The sequence below is a fragment of the Triturus cristatus genome, chromosome 1_2 (assembly GCF_964204655.1).
Source record: "Triturus cristatus chromosome 1_2, aTriCri1.1, whole genome shotgun sequence".
Taxonomy (NCBI): Eukaryota; Metazoa; Chordata; class Amphibia; order Caudata; family Salamandridae; genus Triturus; species Triturus cristatus.
In genome coordinates, this window is record NC_140580.1 from 1,117,167,416 (window position 1) to 1,117,193,168 (window position 25,753).

At 46.4% G+C, this 25,753-nt stretch overlaps 1 protein-coding gene across 5 annotated transcripts in view; it reads right to left on the reverse strand.

Annotated features, from left to right (window-relative positions):
- Positions 1-25,753, reverse strand: part of GOLGA1 (golgin A1) — a 489,123-nt gene that overhangs the window by 368,447 nt on the left and 94,923 nt on the right. For all 5 annotated transcript variants that reach the window (XM_085613776.1, XM_085613774.1, XM_085613775.1 and 2 more), the window contains one exon: positions 3,707-3,739. In XM_085613776.1, the coding sequence (XP_085469902.1) occupies positions 3,707-3,739 (33 nt within the window). The remainder of the gene's footprint in view (positions 1-3,706; positions 3,740-25,753) is intronic.

Consider the following 25,753-nt stretch of genomic DNA (forward strand, 5'->3'; position numbering starts at 1 on the left):
ACGTAGTCAGTCAACACAAACTTTGTTCTGCATGTTGCTGAATACTCGATCACTTGTGAAACATAAATACCAATTTGAATGTTTACTCCAAACAGAAAAAACAGATGTCACCTTCTTAACCGAGACATGGACTGATGCTAGCTCAGATCCAGATTGGAATATAGCCCTCCCCTCTGGATACTCAATGGTATGCCATGACAGGGTAGAAGGTAGGGGTGGTGGCGTAGCAATAATATACAGAGACAATCTAAAAATGCGCCATGAGGTCATAACTACGCTTCCATCTGAGACACTACTATTCTCCTTCAAACTTAATGACTCCACTACCTTTAAAGGACTACTGGTATACAGGCCGCCAGGAAAAAGGTTAGGTTTTTCGCAGGCCATTTTAAACTTTTTAGAGACAAGCTTGGACTCTGAATATCTCTGTATTTTAGGGGATTTTAATTACCACCTAGAACTAGAGACCAATCCTGATACAGTCAGCTTGGTGGATAACCTGGCAGCATATGGACTGTCCCAAATAATATTGGAACCCACGCACCTGGCTGGCCATACCTTAGATGGGATTTTTACAAACCAGCCAGGTACTAAAATTATTAAAACACTGCCATTGCCCTGGACAGACCATAGGGCTGTTGTCTTTGAAGTAACGAACAAATATTACTCGTTGCCTCAATCCTTTCCAGCCCGAACCCTGCAAATGCGGCAATGGAATAGGATAGAAAAGGCCACTCTGGAACAGGCTCTAAGCTCTAATCCTTTCACTCTTAGTTGTGATAACGCAGCAGCCAGACGTTTTGACGACTGGATTGCAACAGCTGTAGACAAACTGGCCCCTGAAGTGAATAAAACTTGTAAAAGAGCTATGCCAACAGCACCCTGGTATACTATAGAAATAAAAACAATAAAAATGAAATGCAGACGGACAGAACGAGTGTGGAGAACTGATTACAGTTCTGAGCACAAGGCATTATACAATCAATGCCTGGAGGAATATAAACAGGCAATTGTAAAAGCCAAAAGGACCTTCTTTATGGCTAAAATAAGCAAGGCCACCCATTCCTCAAAAGAATTGTTTAAAACCGTACACACTTTGGCCACCCCCCAACATTCAGGTAATTTCACACCTGATCAAGCTCTGTGTAATACAATGGCCGACTTTTTCCAAAACAAAGTGCAAGCAATATATGATGATCTTTCTAATCTAGCGAAGAACAGGCCTGTCTATAATTCTTTGAATTTAAACAGCCGAGTAACAAATAACAGACTGGATCGCTTTACGACACTCAGTGTAGGTGAGGTTAACAACCTCCTGGTATCCACAAAATCTGGTTCCCCAAACGATCCATGTCCTCCAACTGTTTTTCATCTAGCTTCAGAGGTCATTAGCACGCACCTTACTCCTCTTCTAAATCAAGTTCTGGAAAGTGGCAAATATCCTCAAGTGTGGAAAAAGGCCTGCATAAGGCCAATCCTGAAAAAACCCACCACCGATCCACTTGAACCGAAAAATTACCGGCCAATCTCCCGATTGCCTCTACCCGCGAAGATTCTGGAAAAGGCCATGAACAAGGAGCTAATTCAGTCTTTAGAAGATAACTCCCTGCTGGATTGCATCCAACATGGATTCAGGCCTTGTCATTCAACAGAGACGGCGCTGGTGCTAGCAACTGAGGAGATTCGGAGAACGGTAGACAGGGGTAATAAAGCCATTTTGGTTCTACTAGATCTGTCGGCAGCGTTCGACACAGTAAACCATATGGTGTTGGCGCAACGGCTTAAAGAGACAGGGCTAGAGGACACCGCACTTAATCTACTCACCTCTTTTATGGATGCCAGACAACAAATTATACACTGGGAGAATGTGCAGTCTGAAATGTTTCGACTCCCATGTGGGGTTCCACAAGGGTCTGCTCTTTCCCCGACCCTCTTTAATATTTATGTCGCCCCGTTGGCCAATTTGGTCAGAAAATATGGATTTTCATTAATCATGTATGCCGATGACTCTCAGCTCACCATTTCAGTCACAGAGTCATTAGATGCTGTAGCTATTGGTTTCCATGCATGTCTAACTGACATCATGCACTGGATGAGCTCCAATTTTCTAAAAATCAACTGACAAAACCGAGGTCCTCGAATTTGGTAAAGGTCCATCGGTATGGAACATAAGCTGGTGGCCCAAGGAGGCGGGACTCTGTCCTACCCCCGCTTCAAAGGCAAAACACCTAGGGGTAATCCTAGACAATCAGCGAAATCTATCCGCCCATATTAACAAATTAACCTCTTCCTGCTTCCTCCTTTTAAAAACTTTACGGAAAATTTTCCCTTTTATAACAACAGAATTTCAAAAGACAATTGTAGTCGCACTCTTTCTATCTAAATTAGACTACTGTAACGCCCTTTTTATGGGAATTGACAAAGCACAGGAGAGGAAGCTCCAATCATTGCAAAATGCGGCGGCTAGGTTGCTTATGAATATACCTAAGGGTCGCCCCACTTCGGAGGCCATTAAAACTCTACACTGGCTCCCAGTCCGACATAGGGTCAATTTCAAAGCTCTATGTCTAGTACATAAGGCTCTCTATGGAGGTATATCCGGGGAAGTAGGGAAACTCTTCACAAGATACCTTCCTGTCAGAACACTCAGATCATCTGCAGAAGGTCTTGTCTGTATCCCAAAAACGCCCAAAAACGCGGAAGGTCAGATGGGGAGGACGAACATTATCTTACTGTGCGGCAAAATTATGGAACCAGATGCCATATCCTCTGCACTGTCAACCGAGCCGCATAAATTTCAGGAAGGATCTAAAAACCTGGTTATTCGGTAAAAATTAAGAACCCACCTGGAGTTATGTCACGTCTCACACTCGGCGCCAAGACGCCACGGCATTCGTGCGCTTTACAAATAACATTTCAAATCAAATCAAAATCTATCACTAACGTGTCTCTTTCAGATTCGATAGTCAATACAGTTCAGTTAAAGACATTTAAATGTTGTGTGCCTGAAAAAAATAACATCTGTACAGACTTCCTCATAGAACCCCCCCCACAAGCCTGCATAATTGTCACATAAATCCTCTAACTTTGAGGTCAAGAGAAAGAAAAACAAACACTAAGCTCCCTGGAAGACACAGCCTGACATCTGTCCTCCGTCTTTGAATGCAAAGCAAATGTGACAAGATGAGAACAAGACTTAAAGGCCTATTTACAGAAAGCGAATTGGTGGAAGAATACAGTACATAAGGTTTGAGCAACAGGAGGGGACGACCTCAAGATAGACAGCCTAAAGGAAATCGAGCCAGCAAACAGAAAGCCAGAAAATGTGAGTTACAAACCACAAAGCCAATGGTAAGCAACAGGCAGAATGCATTCCTAGGCCAACTTTCTGAACGTCTCCAAGATGTCTTTAGCAAACCAGACAGCTGCGCTTTCTAGTAGGCTAAGATCTAAAAGGTTACTGAGACATGAAGTCTCTTCTGCAACTCACAGTAAAGATACACAGCATCTACAGTTCACACTCAGTCACTAATCACACTTTCTTCTTTAACATTTTACGAGTATACTCAAAGTGCAGTGGGGTGGGGTGTGTGTTTGTAGTACTCCCCCACATTACATTTCTAGTCTAAACTCTGCAGTGGAACCTACATTTTCACTTCTATGAACATCACAGGGCAGGTAAAGAAGAATGCTTATTGCTACTCACCTTTTCCAGTTCTGCCAGCTTTTCTTGCCATTCCTGCCAAGATAAGAGCAAATAAGTGAACAATCCAAATGTTTGATTTAATAGGAGATAGTGATCATCAAGAAGAAAAACCTGTATTATCAGTTTGAACTTCTGTTTGCAGGATTTCAATTTACAACAGTAAGTGAAAGCGCGATGAACATTAACAATGAACGGAATCTCTGGTGAATCATTCTGAACCACCGCAACACAGCCCACCAATGCTTTTCAAATGTTTTCATCTCTCCCAATCAGAATACATTTTTTATTAAAAGAACATTTATTTAGTTGTCTCATAACTAGTGAGCAAACACATTTAGATTAGACTCTATATGGTAAATAGTAATCAGTTTAAACGGTTATTCTTGAAGAGCACAACATACCTGTAAAAGGAATGGTCATAGTCAGAAAGGAGACAAATACAGCAAAAACTAAAAGTTAGCTGCATGAAGTCCACTGCTGACGAAATACTAAAAGTGTTAGACATGGGCATTTTCTGTTTCTTTCTTAAGGGTATTGTAGACTTTGTTGGCCTTAGTCGCAAAGGTAAAATCAGTCGAAAACATAGGTTTACAATCAACTTTCCCTTTCTACGGCTGGCAGGAAATCATAAAAGGCTACCTGGCAGCTATACATTTATTTACTACTACACTTTACTCCACCACAAGAGTAGACCAATCCACAGTAGAAGATCCTGCTCATAGTTGTGTAAGTAGGTTTTCCAAAGGCATTGTTTTCCTTGGACGTTTGGAGAAGACCATAAATGTACATTAGTGGGCATTCCCAAACTCTGATATGACTCCTTTCCATAATGGAAATGCTCAGGGATTGTATCCATGAAAGGGCTGGGGTAACTTTTCTTCCAGGTTTGAAGGGGAAACTATCACCACAGATTTGAGGGGCACATACAGAAAGTGCTTTCTCCATGGGGACAAATGTTTAAATTGCAGAGAAAAAATGCATTTACACAGAAGACTTCTTTCACCCAGTGGTAAGTATTCTGCTAAAGGTAAATCTTCAGGGGGGAAATGGAGCCTTCATTAAAAAACAGATAACATTCCCAAAATGTACCTGGAAAGCTGCACTTGACAAAAGCTTTCAGCAATATGGCTGGAAATGTATGTGAACAGAAAAAAAAAACAATGTATGCTAAGGTGTAAAAATACACGCACACTTTTCAGTTTTTTAGGTTTCGCCTACTACGCTCATCCAATTTCAGCAAAAGCTATTGTTCTTCAAAAAATAAAAAAGTTCAAATGAACTTAGAGCCCAGCCATTACTTGCCTTTACTTGCTACTGGTTGGCTCCCACATCACTTCTTTTGTTGCTTCTTACTGGTCGGCGCTTCCTGCTCGCCTGTGGCTTCCTCCTCACTCGATCAGTAATCTTATAAAGCGTGACTACTCACCCGTGAGGGTCTCAAGGCGGTGGGGGTATCTGCAGTTCAGTCAAAGAGCCAGGTCTTGAGGTCCTTCATGAATTGCAGCAGCAATGGGGATTGCCGGAGGTGCACAGGCAGGGAGTTCCAGGTCTTCGCAGCGAGGTAGGAGAAGGATCTTCCTCCAGCCGTGGTATTGCGGATCAGTGGGCCAGTTGGGCGGAGCGAAGAGGTCTGGTGGGAGTGTATAAGGAGAGGGAGTGGTGGAATTATACAGGTTCGGTGAGCTTTGTAGGCATATGTGAGAAGCTTGAAGGTTATTCTTTTGCTGAAGGGTAGCCAGTGAAGGTCTCTCAGGTGGACTGTGACGTGGTTGCGGAGTGGGATGTTCAGGTTGAGTCTGGCAGAGGCTTTCTGGATGGAATGCAGTTTTTATTTTAGTTTCTGGGTGGTGCTGGGGTGGAGTGTGTTGATATAGTCAAGTCTGCTGCTGATGAGCACATGGGTGACTGTTTTCCTGGACTCGGTAGGGATCCACCTGAAGATCTTACGAAGGAGGCGGAGTGTGGAAGCAGGACGATGAAACGGTGTAGATTTGGTGGTTCATTACGAGCGAGGAGTCCAGTTTGATGCTGAGGTTTCGTGTGTGGTCCGTGGGTGTGGGGAGGATTCAGAGAGCTGCAGGTCACCAAGAGTCATCCCAGGCAGAGCGGGAGGAGCCCAGGATGAGGACTTTGGTCTTGTCGGAGTTAAGCTTGAGGTAGCTGTCCTTTATCCAGGTGGCGACTGCCTTCATCCCGTTGTGGAAGTTGCCCCTGGCGGCTGTGGGTTCTTCTGTGAGGGAGACAATCCGCGGGGTTTTGTCAGCATATGATGCGATGTGGAGTCTGTCGCTTCCGACGATGGCTGCAAGCAGGGCCCTGTAGATGTTGAAGAGGGTGGGGCTCAGGAGCTGATCTCTGCAAGTTCGGAGTTGAACAGTGGAAGTCTGCCTATGGCTTTGTCGCGGAAGCCGGCGTCATGGAGTCTTGCGCAGAGGGTGTGGTGGGAGACGGTGTCAAATGTGGCTGATAGGTCCAGGAGGATGAGGGCAGCAGTCTTGCCTTGGTTGAGGAGGGTGCGGATGTCATCTTTAGCAGCGGGGAGAGCGGTCTCGCTGCAGTGGTTGCTTTTTAAGCCCGATTGGGAGAGGTCCAGGATGTTGTTCGTTTCAATGAACTCAGGGTTCAGCGTGGATGGCTTTCTCAATGACTTTGGTTGGGAAGGGGAGCAGAGAGATGGGTCTGCAGTCTTGAGGTTGGTCGGGTCAGCAGAGGGTTCCTTCAGCAGGGGGTTAATATATGCGTGCTTCCAGTTTTCCGGGAAGGTTGCGGACTCCATGGAGCAGTTGATGGTGCAACAGAGTTCAGGTGCGATGGAGGTGACGGCTCTGTTGAAGATGTGGTGAGGGCAGAGATCCAATGGGGCTTCGGAGTGGATGCTCTTCATGATCCTGACGGTGTTGTCAGAAGTGAGGGTAGTCCAGTTGGTCAAAGTCTGCTGGAGCCAGTGGGACTGATGGTTGCGGGTGGGGGGCCCGAGTATTGGGTGCGAAAGTGTCGTAGATCTCCTTGATATTATAGTGGAAGAAGGTGGCGAGGTTATCGCAGAGGTCTTGAGATGGGGAATGTCTGCTGTCTCAGTTCTGGGTTTAGCGAATTCTTCAACCATGGCGAAGAGCTCTTTGCTGTTGTGTGCGTTGGCGTTGATGCATTCCTTGATGGCTGTGTTCTTTGTTGTTCTGATGAGGCAGTGGTGTGTGGCGATGGTGGATTTGAAGGCTGCGTGGTCTGCTGTGATCTTGCTGCTCCTCCATCTTTTCTCGAGCTGTCTCCAGGTGTGGCTGAACTCTTGGAGGGCGGGGGAGAATCAGCTGGCTTTCTTGGAGGGCTGTTTTCCTGAGGGGGGCCAGTGTATTAGAGCAGTAGGAGATCCAGCGGTGGAGGTTGCATGGTGAGGTGTTGGCGCCCGTGGATGTGTGTGATGGGGTCTTGCTGAGGGAGGTGGTAAGCTGGTCTTCAGTGACCTTGATCCAGCTTCTGCCAGGATTGTCGTGGGTGTGGTGGAGCAGGGTGGGTTTGGTGAAGGAGAAATGGATGAAGTGGTGGTCGGTCCAGTGTGGCTCGGAGGTGTGGCTGACGGAGATGTTGCTTGCGGAGAAGATGGGGTCGAGCGTGTTTCCTGCTGAGTGGTCCGGTGTTGTGGGCAGTTGTTTGAGTCAGATGGTGGCGAGGTTCTCCAGTAGCATATGGCTGGGTCCAAACTGGGGTGGTGTTGTGAGCAAAAGAATGATAGATTAAACCCAGATCCTTATGACTGGGGGTGAATGTTTGCATTGTCCAGCATTCCGTTCATCAATTGTTTCTTTTGCATCCAGCTTCTATGTTGGCACAGGGAAATTTCCATATCTAGGTATTAAAAGGGGCTCCCGCCTTCTGTATGGAGTTTGAGCCCAGGGAAGAGGGATAATCTCTTAATAAATTAACATATGAGAACTTCCCCAGTTGACCCACAGGCCAGATGTGTCTTCATAGATGCAGAGTAGATCCATGCTGCGTGGTGTAATGCTGTTTGGGTGTCGCATGAAAAGCATGTCGTCGGCATATAGGATACCAGATTTTCTGAACCATTACCCCTTTGAAAACATTTATTGGTGAGTCAATCCTCAGCCATTCAGCTAGCAGCTCCATAACTAAAGCAAAGAGCAACTGGGAGAGTGGGCATCCTTGGCATGGACGTTTCTCAGTTAGGAACAGGGCTGAAAGTTATCTATTAACCCATACTAGGTTGTATTCAGTTAAAGTCTCACAGGAGTACGATTGTCATGCAAGGAGAAAGTAGGTTTGAAGATGGTGTCAAGCTCTTTAGAGAAATTATTTTGTGGGTCAGGCAGATGGTTTTCAGTGGAATCAAGGTTTGACAGCTAGGCTAGGTCAGTGTGGAAAGCTCTGAGTGAGGCTGCCATTTGGGCATATCAATGTCTCTGATGTCAGGAAGTGTGTGGAGGCTTGTTGAGTCAGTGATGAAGTTTTATTACAGACTAATATAGCGTTCCAGAAACAAAGTGCGTTGGTTGGAAGCTGGTTGTTTGGTGTTTAGCTGTGGTGAGTAGCCTTTAAGGTTATATATTTACATAGATGTTTGAAGGTGGGAACGCATTATCTACTCCCTACTTTTGCGTTGATACTTGTGTTGGGCTGCTTTCCACTTTGATTTTGCTTGCTGGAAGGAGGTGCCCTCCAAAGTGCTATTGTAAGAAAACTGAATATCTTTTGGGCTCATCTGCAGATGGCAGCTTGTAAGACCTTGATGGAATGCCCCCGACATTCAAAGCAGGAAGTGTTCTTTGAGACTGCAGTAATCTGCTGTTAGTTGTTTAAGCTGTGTTTGGAAAGGGATTATAACACTCGTTTTTTGGCTAGGAGAGTAAGTTGTTTAAGTGTTGGAAAAACTGCTAGAGGGCAAAGTTTAGGCCCTTACCTGCAGAACTCCAGAGTGTGGATTAAGCCTCTCGGTCTCCTATGAGATTCTGAATTGAGGAGCAGCTTCCAGCCCCCTGCCCAGCAGCCTGTGCCTGAGGTCACAGGCACCTTATATAAGCTGCTATTGGATGCTATATCTGTGCGCTGATTGTTGGCTGTATCTGGTGTTTCTATTGGATTAGGGTTAGTGTTCTTATTGGTTGATAATTTGAAGGTTCTCATAGCTTCCTGGGTCAGGGATTCTATTTGATGTAGGGCTTAGGGTTAGTGATCGGACTGATGGATATGTTTAGGGTTTCGGATTGGTTCATGGGGTTAGAGTTTCTACTGGACACAGGGCTTAGGATTTCGTGCCAGATTGCCTTCTGGAACTAGGGCTGTGATTGACATGAAAGGTGCCGACGGGTACCGACGGATAGAGCGGTGCCTCACGCCCTGAGTTGTGGCGAGGTGAGGAGTACACCCGTACAATAACGGGTTCTGTCCAAATTCCTGTGACATCTTAAAATAAGAATGAAGCCACAGGAAAATGTAGGTTGTATTGAATCCAACAACATAATTTTAGAAATTTGTACATATTTTCTTCTTTTTGCAGTAGCGATATATTATCTAGGTCCTGAGGAATGCAGAGATCACATTTTGATCTATAAGGCTGAAACATGTAGACCTGTTTTTTTCAGACTAATGCAGTTATTTGGTTTAATCTGCATACGCACTGGTTTTAGTTTTGACACCAGGATAGAGCAGAATAAAGGTGTTTTTCTTCCTGGTAGCCAATTTTAAATCACTTTTCACTTTATCACTGCACGCACTGCAACCATCACCTAAAACATCTATATTGCTTCACTTCCAGTGGATTTAGTTAATCCTAGTTTTGCTCACCTAAAACACCCCTGAGGTTGTAGCCCTTGGTTGCACTAGGTTTTGCAACCAAGAGGAGGTCCCAGATGAAGAAGCATGCCTCTTCGGAGGGTGATGGGATTCCGTCCTCTATAAAGGACTCCCCCTAGATCTAGGAGGCGTTTGAAAACTTTTTCTGTTTGGGCTCCTGAGCTTGTTAAGCCGAGTCAGACCAGCGGATACTGTACAAAAACAACACAGCTCACTCTCCACCACCTACACACGCAGACCCATCAAAATGAGTTCTAAGCCTGCTGGACGAGGAACACAATACAGAGCAGCTACATGCTTGCTATCCTCATACAGCTAATACCAACACTAAGGACACACCCGCTACAAGCCCACAAAATACTGCTCACTCTTCTACAAAACAAAGTTACAATATTACCAAAGCACAGTCTCTAAACTGTCTATTAATAAATGCTTCAGCGCTCTCTAAAAACCAACATCCTATTTACGACCTTCTCATTGACACAAAACCTGACCTACTCTTCATAAATGAATCATGGTTGGGAGAGGATATGGCTCCAGTTCTACATGAAGCCGTTCCTCTAGGCTAGCAAACTATCACGCAAAATCATATAGGCAAAAGAGGAGGTGGCCTAGCTGTTGTGTTCAGGCAAACATTAAATATCACTAAAGCTGACGCCGTCTCCATACAAGGTTGTGAGGCCCTTTTTACCAGATGCAATCCTACACCATCTTTCTCCTGGAACTTCCTGCTTCTTTACAGACCTCCACCTAGCAAAGCGACATTCCCAGACGCACTTCTAGACACAGTTTCAAACATGATAACGCTACACTCCAACCCAGGCATTCTGGGTGACTTCAACATTTAGTTTGACAAACCGAATATACCCCATCCAAAAACAACCACTAGCCTAGACGCACTGAACCTAAATCAGATAGACCAAACACATTGCTGGACACATTCTAGATGTCATTTTTGCAAATACAGAACTCGTTACTGTAGGAGAGTAGGATCTGCTCTTATGGTTACCCCCACGTTTTGCTGATGTTTCACAGTTTTTCGACTTTAGTCTGGCTGGGACCCTGCTATTCAGGGCCCCAGCCTAGCTGCTTCCTCTTAATTTATTGCATGTACTTTAGGTACAGTCCAGATTGGATTCTGAGGTACCCTTATAAGTCCCTAGTATATGGTATACTATGTACCCAGGGCATAGGTTCCCCAGAGGCCTACCAGGGGCAGCAGCATGTATTGTGCCACCCCTGGGAAGCCATTTAAAATGACACCACAGGTCTGTTACAGCAGCCTGTGTAAGGTGGTGTATGCACCCCTTACTTAGATATAGGTTCACTATATCTATCCATATCACTGCACATATAAACCTATCAGTCACCCCTATGGCAGACCTTATCAATCCTGAAGGCAGGGTGCTGGGTTTTATGTGAGAGGGTGCCCCTGCATGAGCAGAGCCCCTCTGCAGCCTTCGGAACCTTTATACTGGGGTTGTTTGTGATGCAGCCAAACCATATACTCTTACGTGCATTATCACCTCGCGGTAAATGCAAACTTTGGAATGGTTGCATGGAAACATGTTGTGTTTGGTGCCAAACACCTTGGAATCATACCTCCACACCAGTAACTGGGGTGGGAGGTATGATCTCACCCTACTAGAGGGAGAAACATGACTTTACCGGTACACCCGGTACCAGCTTCACAGACCCTGGCATCACAAAATGGATGCTGACAGCCACAGACATGAGTCTGCCCTCCTGTTGCTGGATGAAACTCTGGCAGGGGAGGCCTGGACAGTAGGTTTCCTGTCACAGGGAGGTGTGACCACCTCCCAGACAGACTTTAGTGTATTGGGGCTGGGTGGGTGCACTCCAAGAGTGCTTTGATGTCTGCACTGGGGGCACATTTGGTGTCTCTGTGCATAGTCCAGCTCAAACCAGTTGCAGGGGCTACCAGCCCCTGCTCTGGCACAAAAAAGGACAAAGGATATGGGTGTAGCCACCCCTCTGTCCGGACCCTCCCATAGGTGGGTCCCTGGAGTTTGTCCCACCCCTTCCTTGGGAATACAGTAGGAACGATTTTGCAACACAGGAGGTGAGTTTCCAAGCTTCCCCGAGGCTGATCCGTGCTCTCAGCAACTCTGAGATCCAAAGCCCTCGTGGGGACCGTGAAACCCGAATCCCTGGACACCGCGACCATTTGCAGCAGTATATGCTTCTTGGCGATCCCGGAGGCTGTGCTTTGGGCTACTTGTAGTCCAGACCCCGAGCAGTGATTCCACCGAAGATTGCTGGCCTACACTCCTCGAGTGACCCGTGGGCTCGTATCTAGTGATTCCTCTCGAGGTCCCTTTGCGATCCCGTGTCCGTCGACTTGTGGGTCCCTGAGAAGGGAACTTTGACTTTCAACGGGCTTACCTGGTTGCTCCAGACGTGTCCTAACTCTCCATCGCTTTGGGAGTTCACAGGACCTTGCTGGTCCACACCGAAGCCATTTTTCTCACACCACGTGGGTTGCTGTTGCCAAGGTTTGTTGGTCTCCAATCCGGAAACTGGCCCCCCAGCACTCTACATCCTCCGTGGGACAGCTCGCCTGCGGTCATCATCGACGCCTCCTGGTGCCCATGGCAGTAGAGTCAAGCTTCACCTCTTCGCACCTGAAACACGCGACATCGGTCGGCATTTGTCTATCGTGCCCCTGGTCACTGGCAAGTGACCCAGACTCTGTCCCATCTGCTTTCAGGTTCTTCACATCTTCGATCCAAGCATGGATCACACCGGACACTTCTACCTTCCACAGCAGCAGCACTTTGCAGCACATCGCCATTGAAATTAACTAGGATTCCCGACACCATCTGAAACCTATGCACCTGGCTTCCCTGGGTGAGGTAACACGAGTACTCCGGTGCTCTTGTGGGTGCTGGCCCTAGAACCCCGTAAGTCTAAAGGGGTTTGCTCAAAGTCCTCTTCTAAGTGTCCTTATTCTTTAAAATTCCAACCATGACTTTCCTATTGAATTGTACGGGGCTCACGGCTGTGTTCTCACACTGCCTTGGGTGGATCCTTGGGGTCCCAGCGATTCTACGTGCTCTAGGCACTGTGTCTAGTCAAGTCGTGGTTCTTATACCACTTTCTTAATATATGGTTTGGTCTCCCCCTGGGGGCAATTGTATATTGTGCTATTTATTGTCGTTTAATATCTGTATTATTGTGTGCCTTGCTCTCGAACTTCATAAAGAGGTTAGTAGAGAGCGTTTAGAAATATATATATATATATATATATATATATATATATATATATATATATATATATATATTTATATTTTCAACAATGTGGCTAGATTCGGATCGCTCCACAGCGGGTGTGGGTGTTGGGCCAAGCCAACGGCCAGTAATCAATTTTCAAACAAAGGACACTCGCACTCTGGAACCTTGTCAGGATTTATTGTTCAACAGAGTCCCCGTCTGTTACACCAACGCGTTTCAGCCTTGTCGGCCTTGTTCACGGTAGGTGATATTACTTCCTGTAACGTTTATAAAGCATTTCCTGTATGTACAATGTTTGAAGAAAAAAAAACATAGAATTCTGGGATTTATAGTTTTTAGTTTTTGACAAAACAAATCACCTAGTAACAGTGAGAAACGACTTATTAATCTAGTTTCATTTACAAAAGCATTTAAACTATTGTCAGAAGCAATTGGAAAATTAACTGGTATTAGTGACCAAACTCATAATTCAAAAAATATATGTTTCACAATTTACAATTGGAGGCTGAGCAGGTATCAGTGACCAGATGCAAAGCAATGGTATTGCAAAAAGGGGGAAAGGTGCATTTGTAAGATGGAGGCGTCTATGCCAGGACATTAATTAAACGTATAAGATCACAAAGTGTGCCCATGTCTTTATAGTGAGTGATTGATTTCAAAGTTTTAAGGTTAGTCCAAAATATTCTTATGTTGGCTGAGTTCTGTTAGAGATGTACATAAAGTTCCTCATCCGAATTAATCCCTCTCGGGTTCTTGGTTCGTAATCTAATGATGTATTTAGATTCAAGTTGTCGCAATTTTCTTTGTCGGTCACCCATTCTTTCATTAGTTTCAATGGAGTCAATAGCAAAGAATGACATGTTCATCCAATTTCCTTTCTGGCATATAAGCATGTGTTTGGCGGTGGCGTACGTTAGGTCTCTGTTTTTTACCGCTCTGATGTGTTCTAGAATGCGCTTTTTCAGCATGCAGATGGTGCTGCCTATGTAGAGGATGCCGCAATCACATTGGATCACATATATTACAAATTTCGTTGTACATGTGATTTTATGATGTATGTGAAAAGTTTTGCCTTCTGGGTCTTTGAACGTTGTCATATTTATTCCAATTTTGCAGGCTTTGCAATTGTTGCATTTCCTGAAACCAATTTGTTGTGTTGTAAGCCAGTTTAATTCTGCAGTTTGGATAGTCTGAAAGTGACTCTTGGTAGGGAGAGCTCTGATAGATGGTACTTTCTTATATGAGATAGATGGTTGTGTTCCAATGATGTTCACTAGATCTTGGTCTTGTTGTAAGACTGGCCAGTATTTTTGAATAATTTGTCTGATTTTGTACGATTCTTTGCTGTATGTGAGTATTAATCGTGGTGCCGTTGGGTGGATGGTGGTAAGCTGGTTGTCCAATTGTGAGTGTTTCTTGACAAGGATGTCGGTTCTACTCCTAGTTTTTACCCTGTCCACACTTTTCTTGAGATCTTTCATTTTAGAACCTCGTTTTTGTAATCTCTTGGTACACTCAAGAATTTCTTTATTAGCATCTTCATCTTTTGAACAATTTCTTTTCATGCAAATAAATTCACCGTAAGGGATGCTTCTCAATAGAGCTTTTGGATGGAAGCTGTCTGCATGCAGAATACTGTTGGTGGCAGTTTTTTTCCTGAAGAGAGTAGTTTCAATTTGATCATTCTCAATGTATACGGATATATCAAGGAAATCAATTTTGTGACGGCTTGTATTGCACGTAAAGGAGAGTCCAATATCGTTGTTGTTTAGTGTATTGAAGTATTGCATGAATTCATCTTTATTTCCATTCCAAATCAAGAACAAATCGTCGATATATCGCGACCACAAAACAATTTTTTCTAGTGCCCCATGCTATTTCCTTCTCCCACCACCCCATTGTGAGGTTGGCATAATTGGGCGAGAAGGAAATTCCCATGGCACAGCCACATAGTTGATGGTATAGTTGGTGCTTAAAAATAAATCCTGACAAGGTGGGTGTGTTGTCTGTCTCTCTCTCTGTCTGTCTGTCTGTCTCTCTCTCTGTCTGTCTGTCTGTCTCTCTCTCTGTCTGTCTGTCTGTCTCTCTCTCTGTCTGTCTGTCTCTCTCTCTGTCTGTCTGTCTGTCTCTCTCTGTCTGTCTGTCTGTCTGTCTGTCTGTCTCTCTCTGTCTGTCTGTCTGTCTGTCTGTCTCTCTCTGTCTGTCTGTCTGTCTCTCTCTCTGTCTGTCTGTCTGTCTGTCTCTCTCTGTCTGTCTGTGTCTCTCTCTCTCTGTCTGTGTCTCTCTCTCTCTGTCTGTCTGTCTGTCTCTGTCTGTCTGTCTGTCTCTCTCTGTCTGTCTCTCTCTCTCTGTCTGTCTCTCTCTCTCTGTCTGTCTCTCTCTCTCTGTCTGTCTCTCTCTCTCTGTCTGTCTCTCTCTCTCTCTGTCTGTCTCTCTCTCTCTCTCTCTCTCTCTCTCTCTCTCTCTCTCTATCTCTCTCTCTCTCTCCTTTCATTTAGTTATGCAAGAGGTTATATTCTGGTAAACCAAGCTGCTTCACACTCCTTCGAGACTTAGCCTGAAGGGCGCTCTCCATAGCTACCATTAGGATAGCTTTCAATAAAGGTGGTCTTTAACCTATCATCAATAAGGGTCATTTGGACTGGTGCAAGGTGCCCACTACAACTAGTTGACAGCATATACCAGGCCAACTTCTCACATTGGCGTGCAGCGGTGGGATTCAAGCTTGCTATTGCTTTACCAGGTAATCTCTTTGAGTGGCTAACTCAACACCACTATAGGTACATATAAATCAAGTTTATAATACAGTAAGTTCTACTGAACTTAGAGTTGTGTGTCAAGGGCTTAGCACACCCTTTCTACAACTTAAGAGAGTCTAGTAGTCCCACTAGGTTAGGTAGGTGCAACACCTCACTACACTAGTATGTCTTCAAGAGCATAAGTCAGTGGCTCCTTGCTGACTAAGTATGACCACCTCTCCTTTCAGGAATTGAGAAACATGTGTGCATCTAGGAAATTGAAGACAGGGAAGAACCCTAGGACTCAACGCCTCATAGAGGCCTTGCTTTTAGATGACCTCAGAAAGACCCCAGGGTCTGATGAGGCAGGCAAGTTGGGTGGAGCAGCAGATGACAGGACTGGAAGTGAAAACACCCAGGACCAAGAATCTGGAGCTGACCAGGAGGATCAAGAGGATTCTAACCTGGAAAATCAAATCTTTCCTGAAGGTGAGGATGAGGAAGAGGACATTAATAGGCCTCTCTTCATCCCACCTGGAAGGGTTAACAGTTTACCAAGAAGGTCTAGATCTCCTTCTCAGGAATCTAATCATTCTGGTTCATCTGTAGGGACCTGTTTCAAATAGGACCACTACATCTGATAGAAGGGAGACCTCTTATGACAGGAAGTGCAGACTTCTTGACTTTGAGAGAGCAAAGCTCGGGATCAAGAAAGAGCAGCTGGCCCTAGACAGCTAATCCCTGGAGCTCCAGAGAGCTTCAAAAAGGTTGGGGCTAGAGTCCCATGGTGGCGGCAACAGTGTCCCTAGAAGTAGAGATCATACTCATGACCAAAGGAACCTGAACAAGACAGTCCCTTCCTACCAGAGTGGGGAGGACATCCACAAATGGATAACTGCACTTAAGAGGGCCTGTAAAGTACAGAGGGTCCCACAGGAGCAGTGGGCAGCAATCTTGTGGCTCTCCTTTGCAGACAACGGTAGAGACAAGCTCCTCACTGTTAGAGAAGAGGATGCTGACAATGACAGTCTTGAAGAGTGCACTAATTGATGGGTTTGGCCTAACCACTGAACAATACAGGTTAAAGTTCAGAGACACCCAAAAGGCACAGACTCAAGACTGGGTTGACTTTGTACATTGTGCTAGTAAGGCTCTGGAAGGCTGGTTACTTGGCAGTAAAGTGTGTGATTTTAAAGGATTGTACAATGTGATTATGAGGAAGCAGATCCGTAATAATTGTCAAAATCAGCTGTTGCATCAGTACCTGGTGGACTCTGATCTGACCTCCCCCCATGAATTGGGCCAGAAGGCAGACAAATGGGTCAGAACCAGGGTGAGGCAGAAGGTTCAGAGCCAAGGTGGCGACTCCAAGAAGCAGGATTCTAAGAACTCTGATAAGGGTGGGGAAAAGGGTAAAGACCAGAAGTCTTCTCAAGGGCCCCAAAAATCTGCATTGGTGGGGAGTCCCAATCTATTAAAGGAAAAGGCCAGAAGAAATCATGGTGTAAAATCTGTAAACAGAAAACCCATTGGACAAGGGATTGTACCAAGTCCAAAGACTCAAATCCAGCCTCCATTGCCCCTAAGGCAACTGTTCCCCCTAGTTCAGCTCCTAGTAGTGGTACTCAGAATAAGGATGTAGTAGGGTTAACCCTGGGTTCTGAGGTGGACACTGGCCTAGTCAGAGTTCCTACTCAGGCTGTGATGGAGGCATGGATATGTCCTCCTATGTGAGTCCCAGTAATCTGGGCAAATACAGACAGCAGCCTTTAATCAATGGAAAAGAGGCTTTGGCATTCAGGGACACAGGAGCAAGTGTCACAATGATGACAAAAGATCTTGTGGCTCCTGAGCAAATCATACTTGGGGAAATGTACCAAGTGACCAATGCTAGCAATGTCAGGACAGGCCATTCCTTGGCATTTGTTAATTTCTCCTGGGGAGGGGTAACTGGGCTTAAGGTGGTTGAGAGAGAGATCGCGTTTTCCATTGTCATGGATTTACCCCAGAGAAGCCGCGCAATACCGCATTGATTTCTTTAAAGTTCTTCCCTGTCTCCCTTTGCATAACCAGAACTTCCAGCCACTGATTTATTAACCTTTGGGAATCCTGAGAGACGTTAATGTTGAAAGGTACGCTCTACCTTTAAGACGCGCAGAGAGCGCGTAAGAGACTTCCGAGCATTCTTTATTTTTTAAATTTTTTTATTTTTCATTCGTGCTTACAACGGAGAACAATTTCAGAGAGCACACTTCTCGTGCAGCGACCAGCTGTTAATCAAGGATACGGGACGTACCTAACCTTGTGGATTGTTCCCTCCTTCCTGCGGAACGTGAGCGAAGGGAAAGCTCGATAACTCCAAGAGCATTCAGTGGCTGTAGTCTCAAACAGTTCGGAGATTTCATTACGAAGAACATGCCCAGGTGCCTAATGAACAAGCCAGAAGCGACACATCTCATTACTATGCCAGAATGTGGGAATGGCATGGTTGAAGTTGGTGAGCAGTGTGACTGCGGACTCAAAGAGGTAACTAGTACTTCTTGATTAATGACAAGGTTTCACTCGGATTGTCTGACATTAAACATATGTTGTGAACGACAATCAACTGCTGGCTTATTTTTGCACACGTGAGCCTGTCTAGTCTAACTAACTTTCCCCTGGCCCAACGGCTCTTAATGACCCTGACGTAGCTGGTTCTTTCCGAGCCCGGCTGCTCCTGGGGTGCCGCTCGAGGACCGTTTCCCTGTTGCTGGATACTGGGGCTTGTCAAGCACAACGGACGCCGCATCCTGGAGCAATAACGCTGCCTGAACTCACCTGCTGAAGGGGAGAGCCTGCTAATAGAGATCCACGCATTCGGGACTGCGAGGACCAGGGAGCCGTGCGCGCTCCACACCGGCTGCACCTGGCCCTCTTCCCGACTCCTCCCCCGCAAAGTACTTTACGACTCGCGGCCCCCGCTTCGCGGGCGCCGCTCGAGGACCGTTTCCCTGTTGCTGGATACTGGGGCTTGTCAAGCACAACGGACGCCGCATCCTGGAGCAATAACGCTGCCTGAACTCACCTGCTGAAGGGGAGAGCCTGCTAATAGAGATCCACGCATTCGGGACTGCGAGGACCAGGGAGCCGTGCGCGCTCCACACCGGCTGCACCTGGCCCTCTTCCCGACTCCTCCCCCGCAAAGTACTTTACGACTCGCGGCCCCCGCTTCGCGGGTGCCGCTCGAGGACCGTTTCCCTGTTGCTGGTTACTGGGGCTTGTCAAGCACAACGGACGCCGCATCCTGGAGCAATAACGCTGCCTGAACTCACCTGCTGAAGGGGAGAGCCTGCTAATAGAGATCCACGCATTCGGGACTGCGAGGACCAGGGAGCCGTGCGCGCTCCACACCGGCTGCACCTGGCCCTCTTCCCGACTCCTCCCCTATCTCCGCCCCCCTCCTCTATATTATCACAATACAGTTCTCGCGCGCTAGCGGGACGCGTGCGGGACGAGAGCCGGGGCGAAGACCGGGCAAGGAGCGGGCCCTCTGAGGCCCTCAGAGTCACGAGGAGACCGGACTGGGGTAATTCCCTATTCGCAACATCTACGAACCGTGAGTCTACAGTTTGACACTGTTACTATTAACATGGCTGACATTGTAGCTATTAACTCTCCTGCTAAACATGGTGTTCCAACCAAAGGCACATTGGTAGACTATTTTAAAAAGATGGCAGTACCCACGGACAAGGAGACTACACTCGCTGAACGAAGGGCCGAGCGACGCCGTTCCATAGAGTGCATGAAAAATAGGACATTACTGGACAGTACATCTCCTCTGACTTCGTCCCTTATTGTGCTAAGCCCTTCTACCTTGACGCAGGAGGCGCTAGCCATGGATAACGTCCCAGAGCTGTTAAGAACAATTGATCCTACACCCAGTAATTTTAACTCCTTACCAGTTTTAACTAATGTGTCTTCCGCTAATACTTCTACTATTTCTGGAAAGGAAATCGATATTGTTATTACTCCAACTGAACCGAGGGCTAAGACCACTGTTAAAAAGGCTGGGAGGGTACAGGTGTCCAAAGTTATAAGGCCCCCCCCGCTCAAGAGAAGAAAGAGGTTAGGTAACTTGCCAATTCGCAATATTAATCACACTGATTTTGGCAAGGGCCCCACACAAACTGAGAGCATTGCATCACTGACAAAGGCTCCATTACCACTCTTAATTACACGCGACTTGGCTGTAACACCCTCCACCTCCCTGGTTCTTCCCCCTCCTGACTTGGCTCGCTCTCCATTGCTCCTACCTGAACTATGTACAGTGACATCACACCTTGAGAGCATCGAGAAGCTGATTAGATCGTTCACTCTACCCATCATAGAAAGATTAAAAAATATAGAGTCACGATTGGGGAATTTAGAATCTTTATTCACAAAACATCCAGGGACACCGAAAGATTCCACACATTACCCGTCTCCCCCTACGGATTCAGATCCACCTCTCACGCACACTAGGATTAACGAGATAGGCAGCTCCAATTCTCAGTGTAGGGATAAGCCCACCCTTACCGCAATTAATCCAAGTCATGGCCAACACGTAGATGGTGAACTAAGGAAGGAAATAGTAAACCCTAACAGAGTAACATCCCCAAACGAGAAGGGGGAGAATCACCTCTCAGCTATAGTAAGTGATTCACGTAGCCATCAAGTTAATTTGCCCCCAGAGGCGGTACCATATGTGGTGGTGTTAACTGAAGTTCCACCTCTGGATAAGGGCAGAAATGAGGGTTATTATAACCTAAAAAACAAAATCGTGCACTGGCTTAGGACAAATAGACCCCTTCCCCCTAACATCAATGGAGAGATACTGCATGTGCGGAGACTTCCTTGGTTGGGCCGTAGAATCAAAGATCTAGAAGGGGATGTAATCATTATTAATTTTAGAGACCCCAATGCAGTCAAATACATCTTAGACTACCCCCTGGGCTCTACACGGGGATCTATAAACCCCCGTGTATTATCTTATTTCTACCCAAGATCAACAGTCTCTTATAATGCACATCCCAGGGCTCCAAGAAAAACTGTGGCCCTTTTTCATCCATTCGTAGCACCATCTGCTTCCCTTGTTCCACATTGTAACATGCATGTACCTAGTCACGTGGCATATGAAAAAGTAGCAGAATGGACTACGGTTCCACCTAGAAATCACAGAATGGGACCTCGGAGGGTGAATTATACGCTACCATTTACTCCCCTCGAAGTTGATAATAGATTTGGGGCTTTATCAGGAGTTGATGACTGTGATTGACTCAGTATTTCCTTTGGCTATGGGCATAGCATACAGGGGGGCCAGGACGAGGGTATGGATTTGATTTTCAAACGGTCGACTTGTTGTCCACACCATTCTATCTCTGACAGGCAACTTATGTCCTCACTGGTGGGTCGCTCAGGGCCCCTGGAACATGCTCTGGTGGCCACAGATGAAATAGCTACCGAATCTTACCGTTCCGTAAACATGGAGAACGGGGTGGAGGCGGTGGGTGGCTGCTTCCCACGAAAGGCCAAAGTTCCACAGGGGCCCTCATGCAACGCAGAAAGTGCGCGGGAGGCCTGTGCTCTATTAAGGATAGAAGAAATTACCCCGCACGAGGCTTCTATGCCTGTAACTAGAACTATGAGGGCTTTAGAGATTCTGTCATGGAACGTGGCTGGGCTCCCCAATAAGTTAGGCAATACTGATTGGGAAACCTTTATCAAAAAACAGGACATATGTATGTTCCAAGAGACGTGGTCCAGAGAAAATCTTAGCCACCCTGGTTTTGCTATTTTTGATATTCCAGCTAGATGGGGCGGGAAGGGACGCCCGTCTGGTGGCCTATCAACATGGATTGCATGTCATTTAGGTTGTACTGCCGAGGTGGTAGAAACTAACTCTCTGGATATCCTATGTGTCGTCCTGCGTTGGCCCAATGGGGCGGGTCTGAGACTGGTAAATATATACTCTAGACCGGTTGGAGTTGCAGCCACCTCAAGGACACTGGAGGATTTAGGGCTTTTTCTTGACTCCCTCACTGGCCCAGATATACTCTTGGTCGGAGGGGATTTCAATATTCAGTTCGAACCACTCCCGGCGTATCTAGATGGGATCAGCAGTGAGGAGGATGATTTCTGGGGAATCCAAAGAATTACAGGTCCGCCAGCCAGGGTAGCATCACCTCTCCTATTGCAAGTTCTAACATTAATATTGGCAAATTCACTTAGAGCATGCAATGGTAGGTTTAAGGGGGATAATCCGCCCAAGCCAACTTTTAATAGACTAAGGCAGGAGTCCCGGATCGATTACATACTGATCAGACTCCAAGACTGGAAATTGGCATTAGACTTCAAAATTGCCCAAAGGGCTGATAGTGATCACAACCCCCTAATCCTCTCATTAGCTGCGGATGGTTTTCTCAGGCCAGAAACTCGGGGAAATGGTTTACCTGCCCCTAGCCTCACTCTGTCTAGCAACAGACGAAGACTAAGGTGGGATAGACTATTAGAGAAACCGAACCGTATAAGGGCTATATATGAGCAAGTGGCTGTAACTTTGGAAAGAATGGAGAGCCTTCTCCCTCAATTGCCCTCGTCGGAGGGCTGTTCCTCCCTTGAGGATATCCATCAGACTTTTTGTGCCAACCTAGCTGAGGTATTGAATCCTGTGGTTCGGGGCAGGAAAACGAGGAGTGAAAGAGCCTCTTGGTTCAATGCCAGCTGTAGGGTAGCAAAGAAAGATCTCCTCCAAGCACTTAAGAATAAGGAAACATCCTCTGTGATCAGGGAAAAGAGGGTGGCCTATAAGTCCAGTCTTGAAGCTGCGAAAATAGACTGGGATTGGGAGAACTGGTCAGAAATAACATCTGCTCTCAAAGTCAGAGATTCCAAAAAATTTTGGCACATAGTCAGACATGGTTCTGCTGAGCCTGTTAAGGCAATAGATGGTAATGTTACAGCTGAAGTCTGGGAAAAACACTTCTCGTCCCTCTATAGCAGTGTTGGGATAGACCAAATGGGAACTCCGCCTGAGAGCTTAGTGAACCCCACTGATAGTTGCATGGTGTTGGAAGACTTTAAGCTGGAGGAAGTGGAAAGGGCAATCACCTGCCTTTCTTTAGGAAAAGCGCCAGGCTTAGATAAGATTCCAGGTGACCTCCTAAGGCACGAAGTCAGAATTTGGGCATTCTACTTCCTGATACTGTTCAACGCAATTATTCATGGGATGGCACTTCCTCCAACTTGGCTGGGGGCGGAGATTGTGCCCATTTTTAAAAGGGGCTCACCTTTGCTCCCCGCCAATTATAGACCGATCAGTCTGATAGACGTTCCACAGAAACTCTTTGCGAGGCTTCTGCTGGATCGACTTTTGGACTGGATCGAGGAGAGGGATGTCCTGAGCCCTCTCCAGGCTGGGTTTCGCCAGAAGATCTCTACCGTGGACCAGGTCTTTAGGCTGTCCCTTATATATTGGAAAACAATACAGCTGGAGGGTGGCAGCCTCTATACTGTATTTGTAGATCTAAGGGCTGCGTTCGACCTTGTTCCGCGTGGTAAGCTCTGGGAAGTCTTGGCGAAAGTTGGGGTGCCAGCTGATCTCCTGAATATGATCATCCGCCTCCATACAAACACCTATGCCCGTGTGAGGTGCGGTGCGCAGGGCGTACTCTCAAACAAGTTTCCCGTTGAGAGAGGGGTAAGACAGGGGTGCGTACTTGCACCGACCCTGTTCTGCCTCTTTGTCAACGGGGTCATTGACCACCTTAATGGGGTCCCCAATTCGGATGTCCCGAAGTTGGCGGGAAGGAGGGTCCCAGCAATTATGTTTGCTGATGATACCCTCCTTCTCTCCAAGTCACCTATGGGAATCCAGCGTGTTCTGGATGGTTTTGGGGACTTCTGTAGAGAGCATGGATTGGAAATTAACACCACAAAGACCAAATTTATGGCCTTCAATCCGCCACCCAGGTTTCACCGCATTCCTCGCATTGGGGAAAATGTATTAGACCGAGTGAGCACATTTGAATACCTTGGTGTCACACTCAACGAGGAATTGGGGTGGGGTCAACACCAGGAGAAAACAAGGCTGAAGCTGGCGCAACATATTGGTGGAATACTAGCAATGGTGGGGAAGAATAGGTCAACCCTTAAACCCATAGGCCCTCCTCTTCATATTTATAGAGTCCAAGCAAGAGGAGCAGTTACCTATGGGAGTGAATTATGGGGTCATAAAATCCTGGACAGCCTGACAAAGGAGGAGAACAGATTCCTTAGGTGTCTAGCAGCTCTTCCTCCGAGCACACCGCTAGTGCCTCTACGACTTGACCTAGGCATTAGACCACTGGAGGAAGAGTTGGCACTTCGTCCTGTGATCTACTGGCGCAGATTATGGACAGTGCCTGAATTGATTCACTATAGGCAGGGTCTCCAGGAAGTTCTCAGCTTCCCAAATTCGGGGAACATTCCTTGGCTTAAATTCATAAGGAATAGTTTGATGAGCCTAGGACTAGATGCACTATGGAACGATCCTGGTAATGTTTGTCCCAAACTTTCTAAAAAGGCTCTAACCAAGGTGTATCATGATTCTAAGGCTCCTTCACTCCGACCCTCCAAATCCCTAAGGTCCCTAACAAACCAATTCCTTCTTATGAAGAGTACATACATCTTCGAATCGGCCTTGGATAATGTTTACCCCGTAATAATTAGGAAGCTCTACCTGCAATGGAGGCACGGGTCCTTGCCAATTCGTGCTTTCACTAGCTCCTGGTCCCAGTCGACACCCAGTATTTGCCCGGCATGCAGCGCAAGTGAGGAAACTGAGCTGCATTTTATATTTTTTTGCACAGGCTATACTGAGTTCCGAAGAAAGTGGATCATTCCCATCTGTAGGAACCTGGGCTTCGTAAGGTGCCATCAAGCCTTTAGAATTCTTAAGAGCGAAACAGCCGCGCACATTGTCTTCGCAGTGGCAAAATTCTTGGGGGCTTTCTGGCACAAACGGAAAAAATACCTAAAAATGTCGATCTGATTTATGCATGTAATTAGTATGTATTAGCTGTCTGGATGCATTATTTTTAAAGATTTTATTTATTGTTGCCAAATGTTTTATACTGATTTTATGTGCTTTTATGGATTTATTCCGAAATAAAGTTTTCTTGAATTGAATTGGTTGTGGTAAGTGCAGACCCCCCTGTTGAATCCTTGCTTGACAATGATTTGGAAACTTCAGCTTGGGCTGAAGTGTAACTTAGGACCCATGCAGAAATGTTGGTAATTTCTGCACATGTGTTTTCTATGACTAGGTCACAGGCAAAAATGTCAAAAGCTGAACAGGCCCTGGATTCTAGAAGAATGGACCAGGTGCCTCCCAAGAAAAGGAGCCGTAGGGGTAAGTATTCCCACCTGACTCAGAAAGCAGATCAGTCTCTTGAGGGAGATGATCTCAGACCTGAAGAAGGAACTGTACCAGAGGAGCTTGAACCTGACCAGGTTGAGTTCTTGGGGACAGGGGGCCCTTCCAGGGCAGATCTGAGCCAAGAGCAGCTGAGCTGCCCTTCTCTTGAACCCCTCAGAAAGCAAGCTGCTGATGAGGCTGCTGGGAATGCTAGTGGAACCCATAAGATATATTGGGATGATGGACTCCTGTACTCAAGAGTGTAGAGACCCCAAGCCTGGTGCCATCAGGAGGTTGTTTATACCTCTGAAGTTCAGAGGCTTCCTATTAACACTAGCCCATGATATTCCCTTTGCAGGTCACCTGGGCCAAAACAAGACCTGGGACAGAATTGTCCCTCACTTTCATTGGTCCCACATGTCGGAAGACACCAAGGAGTTTTATCGCTCCTGTGTCACCTGTCAAGACAGTGGTAAGGCAGGTGGTACTACAAAGGCCCCCCTGATACCACTACCTGTGGTGGGGGTTCCCTTTGAGATGGTTGGGATTGACATAGTTGGTCCCATGGATCCTCAAACAGCATCTGGGCACAGGTTTATACTGGTGGTGGTGGACCATGCCACTAGCTATCCAGAGGCTATTCCCCTTAGGACCACTACAGCACCTATAGTGGCAAGGGCCCTACATGGAATCTTTTCCAGAGTGGGTTTCCCTAAGGAGGTAGTATCAGACAGATATGCAAACTTCATGTATAGTTACTTGACTGCTATGTGGAAGGAGTGTGGTGTGAATTATAAATTCACCATCTCTTATCACCCACAATGCAATGGGTTA